This window comes from Podarcis gaigeae (assembly GCF_964106915.1).
Source record: "Podarcis gaigeae genome assembly, chromosome: Z".
NCBI lineage: Eukaryota > Metazoa > Chordata > Lepidosauria > Squamata > Lacertidae > Podarcis > Podarcis gaigeae.
Genome location: NC_139691.1, coordinates 1,701,335 through 1,717,079, shown reverse-complemented (window position 1 = coordinate 1,717,079; position 15,745 = coordinate 1,701,335). Strand labels below are relative to the sequence as shown.

The 15,745-nt window shown below is 44.2% G+C and overlaps 1 protein-coding gene across 4 annotated transcripts in view; it reads right to left on the bottom strand.

The window, feature by feature from the left end:
• Positions 1-15,745, bottom strand: part of DENND1A (DENN domain containing 1A) — a 266,540-nt gene that overhangs the window by 37,832 nt on the left and 212,963 nt on the right. For all 4 annotated transcript variants that reach the window (XM_083721669.1, XM_083721671.1, XM_083721670.1 and 1 more), the window contains exons 14-18: positions 11,821-11,922; positions 11,251-11,338; positions 10,211-10,251; positions 8,605-8,676; positions 7,274-7,330 (exon numbers count right to left, since the gene is read on the bottom strand). In XM_083721669.1, coding sequence (XP_083577795.1) covers positions 7,274-7,330; positions 8,605-8,676; positions 10,211-10,251; positions 11,251-11,338; positions 11,821-11,922 — 360 coding nt within the window. The remainder of the gene's footprint in view (positions 1-7,273; positions 7,331-8,604; positions 8,677-10,210; positions 10,252-11,250; positions 11,339-11,820; positions 11,923-15,745) is intronic.

The following is a 15,745-nucleotide window of genomic DNA, read 5'->3' as shown; positions in this document are numbered from 1 at the left end:
AGTGGAAAGATTGAGGAAGTGTGCAGTGGCTCTGTGTGAACAAAGCTAATTCCATGCTAGGGATCATTAGGAAATGAATTGAAAATAAAACTGCCAATATCATAGAGCCATTATATAAATGTCTGGTGTGACCACATCTGGAGTAGAAGTAGTAGTAGTTCTCCACCCATCTGAGAGGGTTGCCCCAGCTACTCTTGTGTACAGTTCCGGTCACCACACCGCAAAATGGATATTGTAGAATTGGAAAAGGTAATCAAATTTATTTTATTACTGATGCAGAAGTGGGTTGTTACCTGTGAGGGAAAGCAGGAGGAATCAAGGAGGACCATTTTGTAGTATCTGCCAGCAGTTAATTTTAGATAGTTCAAGAAGAGGCACAGAAGTTGAGGGCTTGCAATAAAGTGAAAGTCCACAGAGGGTTTACCAACCATATTCTTAGAAATGCTTTGTATAAGGTATGAAATAGATATCAGTAAAAAAATTAAATAAGGAAACTAATTGGGCAACATATACTCACTTATTAAGAGAAGATATAGGACAATTAAAATTAAAATCATTTGAGGAGATAAGACACTATCTTACCGATTGGCTCCAATTTCATCAATTAAATAATGTTTTCAATTCGATTAAAAAATTAGGTTTTGGAAAAGAAGAAATTACAAAAAGTATTATTAAAAAAACAACAAGAAATTATTATCCAAAACTTATGATTTGATACTAGAATGGGAATTAAAAGAGAAATAAATAAAAGAAGTAATGGTCTAATGGGCCCAAGACATCGGCCATGTAATACAGATAGAACACTGGGAAAGACTTTTGAAGTTGGGTACAAAATTTACCGCCAGCCATTCCATAAAAGAGAACGAAATGAAAATGTTTTATAGGTGGTATATGGCACCCTCCAAACTTGCCAAAATATGTAAGTTAAAATCTAATCTATGCTGGAAGTGTGAGGAGGTGGAGGGGACTATGATACATGCATGGTGGGGCTGCAAAAAAGTTAAAAGATTCTGGGGATGTCTCTACAATGACGTAAAAAAGATGTTAAAAATTTCTATAGAGAAAAAACCAGAAGCGTACCTATTGGGTATCTTAGGAAAGGACATCCCACAAGATAAGAAAAATATATTCTTATATGCCATAGCTGCAGCCAAACTACTACTTGCAAGGAACTGGAAAGGAAATGTTATCCCCCACAAAGGAAGATTAGATCTGTAATTTAAGCGAATTCATAGAGTTGGTGAAGTTAACAGCAACCATAAGGCATCAGACTAATCAGAATTTAAGGTCAGAATGGCAATGCTTTGAGGATTACATGAAGAAACATATTCTAAGGATAATATGTTGGCACGTATAGACTAAGTTTGTAAAGCAGAACACGAAAAAGGTAATATATTAAGGATGACCAAAAGACGCCACGTTAGTAAGAATCTAAAGATTAAGAGATGGTGAGTACAGTATTGGGGGAGGGAACCCACATGGGTGTATGATTTGGTTTCTGTCTTTGTTTCTGGTTATTTATTTATTTATTTTTGTTATTATTTTGTGTTGTTATTGCTAACTGAATACTGTGTACCTTTGGAAAATAAAATAAAACGGGGGGGGGGGGGAGAGAAGTGGAGGGTTTGCTACTGAGGCCCCTTAAAACTGCAGTTGACATGTTATGGGAGCCTGAGAATGGCCAGGTCAGGAGTGTAAAGCCCTATTGTGGATGTTTGCCCTTGGAGAACCGGTGCTTGAACTGAATCCAACCCATCTGAGCATCCCCTGGTGGATATTTTAAACATTCACTGGCCAGCAATAGATCTCTGTTGGCTACAGAAAGACCTCTACTATGATGAACACGCCCCCCCCCCCGGCTTCTGTCTCCTTGTGGGGCACTTTGTTGACTGTGCACCAACTTCCTTACAATAATGCAATTTGTTACAGTAAGTTGTTGCAGGGCACCCTGGTTCACTGGCTCCTTTCCCTTGTGCACATGCAAATGTCAAGTTTGATTTTTGAAAACTCTTAAAATTAAGCAAGCTGTACCCAAAGCTAACTAAATGCCATGTCAAAGCGCCTTCTAGACCCAGAGTCTCCCACCACACTGACAGGTGAACCCAGTATTTTCTACCCTTGACCAGCAGTGACTCTCCAGGGTCCCAAGCAGGGAAGGGTCCCTCTCACCAGCTGCACAAGGATCCTTCTTCCTGGAGATGCTGGCGGTGCTCATATCCAAGACCTTCAGCAAGCCTGGTCTACCAGTGAGCTATGGCCCCTCCCTTGCTGATTTTGTGAGTAATTTTGGACCTGGTGCTTAATCAAAGCAGGGACGAATCCACAAGCTTACATTTGATTTAACAGAGAATATTCAGGAAGGTAATTACAGCTCTTGCTTTCAGGACTGACCATAAGAAACAGACAAACAAACAAAACCAACCATAAATCATGTTTCATTGAAGCTTTGCAATGTGCAAATATATTTAAATGTAACGAATCAATCCATTAGTTAAAAGCGGGACAGCTGATAATATTTTTAAGTAGTCTTTAATCGATTGCTAGTAAGGAACGGTGGGAACTGACAAGCCCACACCTTTTGGCCTTTAAGAAAATTGAACTAAACTAGTGACTTGAGTTCATGGTTAGGTGAGTGTGTGCGCATGCATGCCATGTAATGAAAACATGTTGAGACGAAGCAAGATTGAAGGGCAGTCTTTGCAGAGACAGGGAGGCAGGAGCTCCTAGAAGATCAGAGAAGACTGAAAGCTTGGGACAATCAGTTGAGGAAGAAAGCCTGCAACCTGATGATCCTCAGTTTTAAACCCCTTTGCAACAATGTCAAGGAAACAGTGCTTGGTAAATATAGAGAGAGCACTGAACGCACACATGACCCCGAAGCCAGCTGCTTTGATGGAGTGACCTTTGACATGCCCCCTCAAGTTCTACTCTTGCTCAAACACTATAATGAGACATGTAAGCTGATAGCCAATTAGAAATGATTCTTTTGGACACAGGATGACCTAACACACTCAGGTCAAACAAGACAAAGGATAGATGGACCTTATGAAGAGCTTTGTCTGCTCCAGACAGAAAAACAAGAGGACTTTTCAGACCCAGCTGGTGGAGCCACCGTCCATCAAGGCAGGCAGGAAGGGTGGCAGCTGAAATTAAAAACTTGTTAAAGAGAAGCCCCTAGACAGAAACTTTCTATGAATGGTACAATACCCTCTTGTCTTTGTAGAACACAACAAAGTGGGCATTAGGGGGCAGGAGCCATGGATGTAAGAGACACAACTTTGTCAAAGAGATTGAGACCATATGTGGCAGAAACGAGCAAAACAAGTCAGAAAAAAAGAGGTCAATGCCATTGCTGGAACACCTTGATAGGTGGAGGAGAACAGCCCTTGTAATGGTGTAGTTTCTCAGGTGGATTTCAAGAGTACACAAGCACAGAAGGCAAAACAAAGGCCTGGTGAGAGAAGGTGAAGAATTCTGTGAGGTCCTTTTGCAAACCTCTTGAGCTATTTTTACACAGAGTGGCGCTGCAAGGTAAGGGCCCAGGTGAAGAAGTGAAGGTTCACCAACCTCCATGACCTCTTCTCATTTCAACTTGACAAGTCCTGGCGGGTTTTCCATTTTGAAGGGGTAGGGACAGACATATGTCTCCTTTGGCAATTCCATTGCTCAGGTAACACAGAGAGATGCCCTTCATCCACAGAAGAGTTACAAGGAACAAAGCAACTGGAGATCCTAAGCAGCCTTTGAAAAGTCACATCAAGAACATGTAAGACAGGTGTCCAGCTGTGTCTTCTAGTTGTGTGTCCTGCAAATCGACTGAGATGTATGCATGAGCATTACAGCACAGGAGATAGTGTTCTGAAACTGTTCAGAAGAGGACAAAGAAAAGGCACCACCGAAAAGGAGAACGAGGGCACAGAAGCAGCTGCATTCGTTTGTGGCAGCAGGAAAAAGAACTGCTCAGGTGACTAAGTGTTCATCCACCGAAGCTTATTCCAGACAGCACTGGAGAAGCATTCACTTGGGTGGTGATTCACTCTCTTAAAACATGGAAAGCCACCTGGTTGATTTGAACAGGTCACCTCCCTGGCCTTAGGCTGAGGTTTTCAACACCATACTGACCAAAGCAAGCTGCAGCTTTGACCCTAAGAACATTTGTGAAAGGGACTTCACGCTTAGAAAAAGACCAGTCTCCTGGTGAAATATTTAAAAAACAATGCTAGCTCTACTCATTGAAATCAATGGGCACAATTATTTATTTATTTCATAAAACTTATATACTGTAGGAAAAAAACCTCAAAGCAGTTTACAAAAAAAGATTTTGAGTTCCTCTCAATTTCAACCGACTTATGTACATTCATTTCAGTATGCCTACTCTTATTAGAACGTGGTTTGATACAACCCACTGGTCCTACAAGAAATATTTGCTCTGACATGTCGAGTTAAGCTGAGCATTCAAGACCAGCTTCCCAAATACTTGGACAATACAGCAATGGGCCAGATGTCTACAAAGGTCCTCTGCAGGGAAGCCTCTCTCTGGAACGCCGAAGGAAACAGGCGTTGATGGGCTCCCACACTGGGGATTTTCAGAAAGCACACAACTACGTAACTTTTTATCAAGGGTTTTGAGAATGTGCAATGTTTTATATTTATTTATTTATTTAAATACCAGGGAGGTGCATAGCAATACAAAAACCATTAAAAGCAATACCAAACAATAATTAAAATGATTGGCCACCCAAGGAATTTTTAAAGTAAATTGTCATATGTCATTTTCTTTCTGCTTATTGTGTTATTGGTTGGTTGTTATTTGAATTGTCTACTGTCTATTGTATTTTATTGTTTTATTGTACTGCAACGTGCCTTGGGACCTTTGGTGAAGGCCAAGTTACCAGTAAATATTCCCATCTCCCCGGGGTGGTGTGGGCACCTGAAGCAGTGACCCAGTGAGATCCCTCTGACTCTGTGGGTTTCTGTGGGTCTCTGCCAGATCCTTGATTCTGGAGGTTTGAGCCTCTCTTCCTTTCGTATGCCAGGACAGTAAGACGTTTTGCAGAGACCAGACTCCTCCTCTCCCCCTGACCCAGGTATATTACATATTATGCTCAGATGTGAAGGAAAAGGAACTGCTCTCTGCCCATCCATGCAGGCACACGTTCCCCAAAGAACATCCATTTTAGGGCTAAAAATCTTTGGCTCATCAAGACGACGGCCTAACATAGAACAAGCTTCCACCCCGCTCGTACTGTGGCATTATAGGCCCCTGGAAATGGTGCATCTCAAAGGCACCGCAAAGTACAAGGGGTTGAAGGACAAGGCTTCTCTTGGAACTAGCAAATAAACTAGCAGTCTCATTTGCAGCTGGCCACTGATTCCTTCCTTTCACCATTTGCAGGGCCAGAAAACAGTGCCCTCCTCCCTCCTCCTGGCTCTTCCCTTGTGCTGCCCAATTCTACGGAGCCGGGTTTCAAAAGAGGCAGAGTAAGATGATAGCTTGACATGGACCACCTTCTTCCATTTGTGAAATGGGGCAAGAAAGGCTGCCTTTACTTTTATTTTATTTTAAAAAAATGTCCCTGGGCATGAAATGAAGCTGCCATGCTTTTTCTCTGTTAACAATCTTTTGCTCTCATTCATAAGGAGGCAGTGGAAATGATTGCAGATGCTTTTAAAACCCCAGACCACAAACGGAGGTGGTATGGGAAGGGAGCTCCATTCAATCTCTGCGATCATATTAGAGGAGGACCTTACATACACCAGCCTGACCTCTCCAGAGGTCAACCCAGCATTACCCATTTGCAATTCAAACCCAGAGATGGAGCAGACCAAGGGCAAAAGCAGGCTCTTGATTATATTTGAGAGGTCATCATTGCTATGCACAGTCAGAGAAAGCCGCTTTCCTGTCTTCAGCGCATTTTAAAATTCCTCCCATTGTCGTACAGAAAAGCCACTCCTTATTTGGCAACCAAGATCGTAAAGGTGAGGCTTAAGGTTTGGTTCTTCCTTGCCAAAGCTGGGACACTTTTCATGTTAATGCTGGAAAATATGCAGGGGGTAGCGAGGTCAGTTTCACGGCAGCCTCAAATTAAATCGGCCAGGAGACGGGGGAACACCAGCCCAGTCTTGGGAGCAGGGGAGGGAGGCTCCCACCCTAGTCTGTCTGTCTGTCTGTCTGTCTGTCTGTCTCTCTCTTGCACACAGGCAGAGTTTCACTTACAAAAGTGAAGACTGTCATTAGTGAAGGAAACCAAAGGCAGGATCTGCAGATGCCAAATGGAAAAACAGCTCAGGCTGGGCTGATGGAACTATCAACAGGCCCAGCCAAAGGTTCCTTCCATAGGCAGCAAAATGGCACCAGAGATGGTGTCTTTCTAATATTAAAGACACAATCACACTTGGTTGTAGGATGCCAGCACAGCTTCTAAAGAATGATTTACAGGTAAAGGTAAAGGGACCTCTAACCATTAGGTCCAGTCGGGGATGACCCTGGGGTTGTGGAGCTCATCTCGCTTTACTGGCAGAGGGAGCCGGCGTTTGTCCGCAGACAGCTTCCGGGTCATGTGGCCAGCATGACTAAGCCGCTTCTGGCGAACCAGAGCAATGCATGGAAACGCCGTTTACCTTCCTGCCAGAGCGGTACCTATATATTGCACTTGACATGCTTTTGAACTGCTAGGTTGGCAGGAGAAAGAATGCTTTACCCGTTGCCAATTTTGCATGGAAACTGTTTTCCACATAGAAAATGGCGTGCAGAAACTGACCTGTAGGTTTAGCCATCACGAGTGTACATACATTGCTGCATGGATGTTAAACAGATGCGTGTGCAACCTACGCCATCCACACAAGACTTGCCTACCGTTGCCACAAAGAACTTTTTGTGCATGTGTGCAATAAATTTGTAACAACTGATGCAGCGCCAGGGATTCTCGACTTCTCTCACAGAAGAGAAAGGAAGGAAGAAGAAGAAAGGAAGAGTTCCATGGTTTCCGCCTGAGCAAGGGGCTGCCACCTGCAATGACTTGCCTTATCTCTCCTCCTCCCTTTTTTTTGGTGCAAGGGGCACACATCCCACATCAGCTCTTAATGTATTTGGGTTTTTTGTCTGTGAATATTTATAACAGTAGGAAAAATCCAGGACAGCTGGTAATGCATTTTGAAGTGTGTTAACAACACAGCACCACACAGCTCTCTATTGATCACATAATGCTTTTCCTGGCCAAGTAGTTCTTATACTCTTTTTCTTTCTTTTTTTAAGAATACAAACTTCAAGTACCTTTTGCTTCAAGCGGTTTTTCACCTCCTTTATTCCCATTTTTGCATGATCTTTTGCCTGCATAGAAAAAAAAGGGCGGAGGGAGATTAATTTAAGTCAGAAACCCTGTTCTGGCTGTAGAGGCAACTGGGCTTCATTTCCTCCCATCAAGACCCACCTTTTCTGATTACTGAGAATAGGGAGGGGTGGGGAAATTGGTCCGCCAAACTGAAGACGTAATGGGTATAGGAACAAATACAGATACAAGAGGTTAAAAAACAATATTTAATGAGGGGGAAAGAGATTTTGTTTGCAGAGAATACGCTGCCTCCTAAAGCCTAGGTTTCCTGCTCTATCCTCTAATTATTTTTTTTGTGTGTGTTGCATGGTAAGGGTAAGGGTAAGAAGCCTGACTAGGGCAGGACCCGACTCTTAGCAGCATCTAAGGGAGGCTCATAAGCACACTTCGTGGCTTCTCTGCACCACCACTCAGAGCTTGATTCTGGATAGTGAGAGAATATCAGTTTCATAATCTATTTCGATCCATACTGGCTGAATGTAGGTTAAGGAACGATGACAAGTGTGAGTTCCACCAAAGCTCCCAACGACTATTTCCTGCCCGTGGCCTCCTGTCCTACAAAGGGAAAAGCAGGAACACACTCTGCTCCAGGTCGGGTCTCTGCCAACTTTGGTACGCACCTTCTGCTATGGGGCAGAAGGGGAGATGGGCTCTTGCTGGAAACCTTTTTCCTACCAGCTCCACTGTTTACTCCAGAACTTACTGGTCTCTGGTTGCAATTTAAAGTCTGAGTATCCATGTGTGACTTATCCTCAGTGCCTTTGTTAAATTTCTAGAACAGCATTGCTTCCATGTACATTTCCCAAAATTCCTCCTCCTCCTGCTTCTTATCCTACTGAAGATCTAACAGCAGGTGGCAGGGCTTGCAGCACGGGGAGGGGAGGAGAGAGAACATTCACACTGCATCACTTTCTCCTCTTCATACTGATTGTTTAGTCTTTTTCTTCCATAAAAAACCATTTCATCCATTTTATGCCAGCACCTTGAGAACCATATCAGTGTCTGATTGATGAAAAGCTAATAATGATTATTGCTACAGTATGTAGCTTTTATGCAGTTTCCAAGGGATTTTTCATTTTTAATCTAGTAACAAAAAATACTTTCTGTCCTGGCTTTTTAGCCCTCTATTGTTTCATGCGCCTACCAGTTTGGTCAAGTTACATGACTCACACGAAGGACACATTGTGTAGCAAGCAGACCGCCTGTGTGCTTAAAAGCAACCCCAGCCTTCCCCTATATATTTGCACCTCCTATGCAACTCTATGACACTTACAAACTTGTAGACTGTCTTCATGGCAGGGTTTGCCTTGGTCTTGACTGTATTCAAAATGGCACCACTTCCTTTCTGCAATGAGGAAAAGGAACAACATGGTAAACTGTTATTGGGGCAGAAGAGCCAACATAACTCCCGGTTTGGAATGCAAATTTCTGCGCACACACACACACACACACACTAAAAAGAAGTATTACAAACACACCTGAGCAATACAAAAGGCTTCAGGCATTTTGCTCTTAACATCCGGTTATTTAATTTCTTAAAGGAGGAAGCAGGGCAAACACTTCAACGTTTTCTTGAATAGCCAGATACGTGTTTCTAAGTTCATTGAGTTCATACTTCATTTTTGTCATATAGGAGGCTATAGCACCAAACAAATATGGTGTTAAACATGGAAGAATGTCTGAGTTCTCAAAGATCACTGTAGCAGGGGAAGGAGGGGGTCAGTCTCCATTTGTAAAACCTATTTGTGTATCTATTTCACCACATGAAAATATCTGGTATCTTGAGTGTGAAGTGCCTTCTCCCACATCAGTCTGAAACTGCTTATGCCCACCGTTCTTCTACCGTTGAGAGGGAAATGAGGCCGGAACGGGGGACAGGAGAAATCCATCTCCTTCCAGAAGGGCCGAACTGCACGTACAGGAGGCACAACCAGGAAAGACACACGAGGCTCTGATATGTCAGACAGAATAATCTAGTAGTCCAGTTAGTGTTTTATTTATTTTGCAGCTCACGTTGGCTTTTGCTGCATAATGTATTATTTTGATAAATAAAATCCAGCGTGCACAAAAGACGGATACCCTCCCTGCCAGCCCTGGCCACCCCCCACAAAGACTCACTCAGGCACAGCTATTTTTAAAAAAATAGTAATTAACTTTGCCCAATACTAGTTTTTAATTTACTATTAACAGTGAGCTTTATTCCAGCGAACCATATTGCAAATATTTGTGCCCTTGAGAACTGGATGATGATGATGATGATGATTAATTTATTAATTCATAGCACTTCTTTTTCTGCAGCTCTTGGAACACTATTTGGCATTCCAAGAGAATGTCAGAGGAGCCCGTCGGATGTTTTCACAGAGCTTCTTTTATTTGTCTCAGAACCCCGAGTGATCAAGGATGCCCGGTCCTCATTTCCCACCTGACAGAAACTGCTCTGCTTGGAGTAAGTTTGGGGCTTGGAACACAGTGAGCTTGCTTCTGCTAATTATTTCTTTTGCCATTACTATCTTAAATGTGTATAATACGGAGAGGGAGAGACTACTTAACCACAACTCCTGGGATCTATTTTGGGTCTGCTGTTCATAAATATTTATCATATGGCAGTTAATCTGTATCAATTATGTTAACAGCGGTACTCCAAATACCAAAAAGGTGCCCGCCTCCTGCCTCCCTACCTTGTAGCAAAACCAACAGATTTTGGCAACCCGTTGTTCATGCGCATCGGAGCACCAGCAGAGTTCCTGCTTTGGGAGAAGGTGCAGCAGCATCCTTAAGCCTTAACTAGCTTTGGCCCACATCTCAGCACCCTCACCATAGGACTCAGAAATTCCTGAACGATCAGAATAAGGAGCACCTGGGCTGCTGGGGACACTTACCCTAACCGTTGACAGCCACTGGAGATACAGCTTGTCACTACCTGACACAAAGAGGCAAGCAGACAGATGAGAACTGGCAGCACTCATTTTGCCATCAGCAGACCCCCCCCCCCCAAGGATAATGCAGCTATGATGGAGATGCAACATCCTTCGGAAGGACAATGCATCTAAGTTAGCTCCCCACTTGCCCCCCCCAATAAAAACTAGGGCAATTAGTGAGATAACAGCTCCTTCTGAATGTGTCTTCATAGAAAAGAGCAATAAAGAGGCTGCTTTTTATTCATGTCTAAATATAGCAAGGAGTCTTGTTTAAATATAGAAAGCTGCTCTGAGGGTTGTTTGTGTCTCCCTCCCCGCATCAACACTCCTGGCTGAAGCTTCCCCGTCAGTGGGCTGGCCGTGGTTCCCTGGTTTGATTCCAGAGGAAGGTGAAGGAAAGGCACTGGCCACCCCAACATCGAAGAGCCCCCAGCCACACAGGGCTAGCCTTGAAGAGGTACCAAAACTGGAACACGAGGCAGCCCACAAGACCCACAAAACTGAAATCCACTAAGAGACCGGGGGGGGGGGGGATTCTGCCAAGGACCAGGCTTGGGAGTTCATTCTGACTTCAACCGAATCTCTAATTCACAGGCTTTCAAAATTTGTTTCTATGTTTGCTAATACAAGCAGGTATTATATGTTATTTCCCCCACTATTTGACTTCTAAGACACCAGCAGTATAGAGAAAGGGCTATAAATATATTTATTCCTTGGTGTTTTTTCTGCTTTTCATTTCTTGTTTTGCCCCCCAGGCCTTTATGTAACTTAAAACCTCACTACCTTGGCCAGGCTGGAACCTAATTAATTGTCTACAGCATGAAGTTTTGAAAAGTGGAGTCACAGACCAGCTTGAGGAAACCCCTCTTTTGCTTCCCTTGCTAATCTTTCTAAAGGTCTAAGGAAGCCACCTGGCACTTCTGGTCCAAACAGAAGGGTCATCTCCCTTGCTCGGCATTTCGAAGTGATATCCACAAACTCAAGCAAATGTTCCTCCTTACCAGCATATTCGCCCATGTTGATCTCTTCCTCAAAGATATCACTGAAACCTTCTCCGGAGTTGAGAAGATCAAGGCGGCCATCAATAAACTTCAGGAGAAGAAAAAGAAAGCACACCAAGAGGGGATCATACAGGCCATCCTAAAGCCCTGAAGAACAACCCCCTGCCAAGGTGCTCACACTCGCTCTCTTTTTCAAGGCGTCTCATATTATTATACCAGGCTAGAGATCCACTGCTCAAGCTTTCTGGGTTGGTGGGGCCTCCAGTATAAAACTGGAAGGGACTTGCAATGGAGAGCCAGAGGCAGAAGAGCATGTCAGGTTTTACTATTATAGAACAGAAAAGAGGAAAACAAACAAACAAACAAAAACAGTGCTCCTGTAAACGGATTGTCAGCTGGGCTGGAAAAAGATATTAATGTAGAGCACATCCCATTTTGACCCATAAATTAAGCTAATTATGAAACAAAGTGGCCAGCTGTATTTCACGGCACATAGCCCAGTATAGATCACAGCGCACAAAAGCAAGGCAGGGGATGGGGGTTGTTCTTTTGTTTAACGACCTGCAATACCTGCTTGAAAAGCTGCAGCTGGGTTGCGTTCTGCAGGAACTGTCGCATGGTGGCAGACCGGTGGGAGACAAATGTTTCTTCACAGAACGTGATGGGCTCCCCCTGGAAAGATGGAGTTCAGAGGAGGAGTTAACTTACAAGTGGCCAAATGCTCCCAGAAGAGTACAAGCCCAACCAGTGAGTTGCAGTGGGCTGCATGAAGCACCATGACAAGTACATTGAGGAGCAAGGTTCAGAGTGAGGAGGCCTCCCCAATCAACTTGCCCACCTCCTGACAGCAGGCCCTTAACCAGGGCAAAAGCCAGGGAGATTGGCCAATCGTCATCTACTTCCTCCAGGCAAATGGAAGAGGAAGGCTGTGCTCCCCCTGCCCCACAAACCTGTGCCTTGTGGGTCAGCCAAGCAATTTTTAATGTCTCGTGTTTGATTTCCAAATACAGGGGACACCCGGGGCTCTTAGCTGGAAGTCACCCCATCAACCATAGAGGGGATTATTCGTTCTTGCTCAGAGGCAAAGTAAAGGCCTTCAGCTCATTCTCAGAAGCCCTCTTTGTGAATCCACATGCTCCAGACTCCAGGCATTAAAATAAAATTAAAATCCAAGGAAGGCACAAATGAGGCCTTGATAACTCAACAATGATCCTGTCAATGTTCTTGACATAGCACAGGGCCACAAACACCTTTGTCAGGTGTTCTGAATGGGCCAAAAGGAATTGGAAAACTTTTTTGGTGTTTTCATAAAGAATGGAGTTTTATCTCTAAAATGCATCAAAGCAACACAATTTGCAACTTTGGGGTGGGGGGAAAGGAAGTGTGTTGTGTTGTGTTGTGTTGTGTTGTGTTACATTAATAGTGAAGTTGATTATGTATCTGCTGGGGGTGGGGCACCCATCTCTTTTCATGTCCTGGCAACACTTAAATCTGCAAATTTGCAGCAAAGCGAGTAAATATATTTATGGCAACTGAAAAGTGGCAGTAAGAAGGAGCAGTAGAATTATGTCAATGTTAAGTCAATGCAGAGGTCTTTTCATGCTCTAATGAAAAAGTACACCCAGTGCTTTTCATCCATGAGCCAGGGGCGGGTGGGGGGGGGGGAGATCACTCCAGGCAGAGGGGCTGCTGCCACCTCGGTTTCATGGTTCAACTCTACAGCTGCATTCCTGTAATCCTCAGGTCTGGGAGGAAGGAGGGGTGTCCCCCCCATCACAGAAGACCCTGGCGATCTTGGCCTGCGGGGGGAGCCATGCCTATAAGGAATGTCCATATGTGGAAAATTGTACTTCTCCCACACAGCACATCCTTCTGCATTTCTTCTTCCAGTGTTCCCAACTCCCATTGTTCCAGCTGCATTTTGTGACAGGGAATTTCATTAGCACAAGCAATTTCTGAGCAATGGGCGCAGTACTGCACCTAAGATTTCAGATTAAAACTGCAGAGTGGAAGGAGAGGAGGACCTTTTTCTACCTCCCCACTTCCAGCTACTCTCTGAAGACTGGAGAAGAGACCCTCTCAAGAATATTAGGGGGGTTTTTTAGCTGTGGGCCGGTCCACCATCCCTCAGACCATGTGGTAGGCTGGACTATATTTTGAAAAAATAAACAAATAACAAATTCCTATGCCCCACAAATAACCCAGAGATACATTTTAAATAAAAGGACACATTCTACTCATGTAAAAACACGCTGATTCCCAGACCATCCGCGGACTGGATTGAGAAGGCGATTGGGTCGCATCCGGCCCCCGGGCCTTAGGTTGTGAAAAAATGAACATAATATTGTAGCTGCAGTTCATTCATTTTCAGCTTTGTATTCTTGTTATAAAAAGGTGTACCTAGACATTCTGTTGTTGCGCCCACAACCTAGTTTTAAGGTGCCATTTAGCTTTCGTATCTCTGTTTCTAACACTGCCTTCTTCTAGCTGTTTCCTGCCTCTCCTGGACCATACCACGGGGACTGAACTGTGAGTTTCCTGCTCTGTTATCTCTATTGATCCTCCTCTGCCCAGAGGGAGTTTGCTATCACCTTCCACTTGGCCCACATTCCTAAACTGCACTGCCAAAAATGCAAGCAGGAATTCTAGGAGCTGAACACCAGCAGGCACACATTGGAGATGGTTTCTCCAGCTAAACTGCTCCAGACACCACACGCAGGATGGGGAATAAAGATACAGAGGACAGGAGGTTGCACCAGGAAGCAAGGACTGGCCTTACCGCTGTGGCCAAGTCCACCGTTATTCAATTTGCACCATCTGTGGGTCAAAACATAAAAGAGCCTCCATTCATCACCCCTCATGAATGGGATAGCAGAAAAAGCCACCTACTGCTTTGTATCTGGTGAAAAATAACCTGATTTGCATGGCAATTTGCATAGGCGACCATTTCCTGCACCACTTTTTTGCGATAGCACATGCGCTACTGTAGCTAATATTCCCCTTGCTGCCTATTCCAGGGCTGAATTCTACAAACATTTCTAAATGTTCCATGCTCATAAAGCACCTTGAGGTATACTAAAGCCACAATGGAACTTTTACGTGTGTGCAGGAAAGGTGTATGTGACAGTTAAGGACACTACAGGGTATAAAGACCAGGAATGGTGATTGCAGCGATTTATGGTGCTGTGCCTGCTTATATCACACTGGATTATAAATTTTGCATATAAACTCTATTAAAGAGGAAGAAAGTGAAACTGCAGAGGAGTTTTAACTTGGAGGATTTCGGTTATGCAAAGAGCCATGAGTCCTGGAGGCTAGAGGAGCAGCCCATCAAGAATAATGGCCCCCACACTTAATTAGACCCAACAGGCTCTATATTCCTCTATGTCTTGACTTTTTAAAAAAGCGAGTATTTTATTTAATGTTTTAGATCCTAAATTATGGCTGAGGACAACTATGCTCCCTTTCCTATTTACAACAAACAGAGGGGGTACCAAGGGAGACCCAAAACAACCACACTTTGTCAGGGCAAGATGGCATCCTGTTGAGCCCACAGCGTTTCTGATTGATGAGTGATTCCACTCTTTTTTACTGGTACTTTTTCTCAGTGCTGAACAGCTCTTTGGAAGTATCTTTCATTGCCTGAGATTATGGAGAGAGGCTCCCTGTCAGAGAACAATGCTGTGCCACATGGACAAATAAACCAGCACGGTATAATGTGGCCTGCTATGAGGGAGGAACTAGCTGGCTTGATTGTGAAATTCTAAATCTATCGCCTGCTAATGTAATATTTTCAACTGGAGATGCCAGCAACTGAATCTGGGACCTTCTGCACGCAAAGCAAGTGTCCTGTGGCCAGCAAGCTAGACTCCTCCCTTGGAAGCACGGATGCTCCTTCCCTACCAGGGAAACACAATGCATGCCGGCCTGTCTTCAGCTTTCCCTTAGCCCTGGTATTTGGATGCAGCAACCATGTTCAGACATGAAAATTCCACCTGCTAATTGACTATACAACACGATTTGCAGCCACGTCGGGGAAGATGGGTTGGGGAAGAGGGAGGGTTTAGAGACGGGAGCTCCAGGAAGGTTAATCAAAGGTGGTGATGGAAGGCAGTCGCGAAAAGGTCACATTTCTCAGCTCTTGTGGTGTGATGGTCTCCAAGGAAACCTAATTATCCAATGAAATGCAACATATTTACGATGCGTATCTTCCCCACACAAGATCAGCTGAGGTCACTGGACTAGTGTCAAAAGTACAGCATCCCTTGTATGGCAGGGATTCTCACTCTGGTGCAGGGGGGGGGGGGAGTGGTGGGCGAGAGTAAATGGTTGAGCAACCCCCAAACCATAACAGCTGGAACAAAAGAAAGATCAGAGAATGGGTTATTGTGACACGGAACCACATTGGACCGGAGCCTTTGAAAACCTCCACCACCAAGCAGGGTGAGGGTGGGGTGGGGGGCAACAAAATTCCCATAAGAACCAGGGCTTGTTT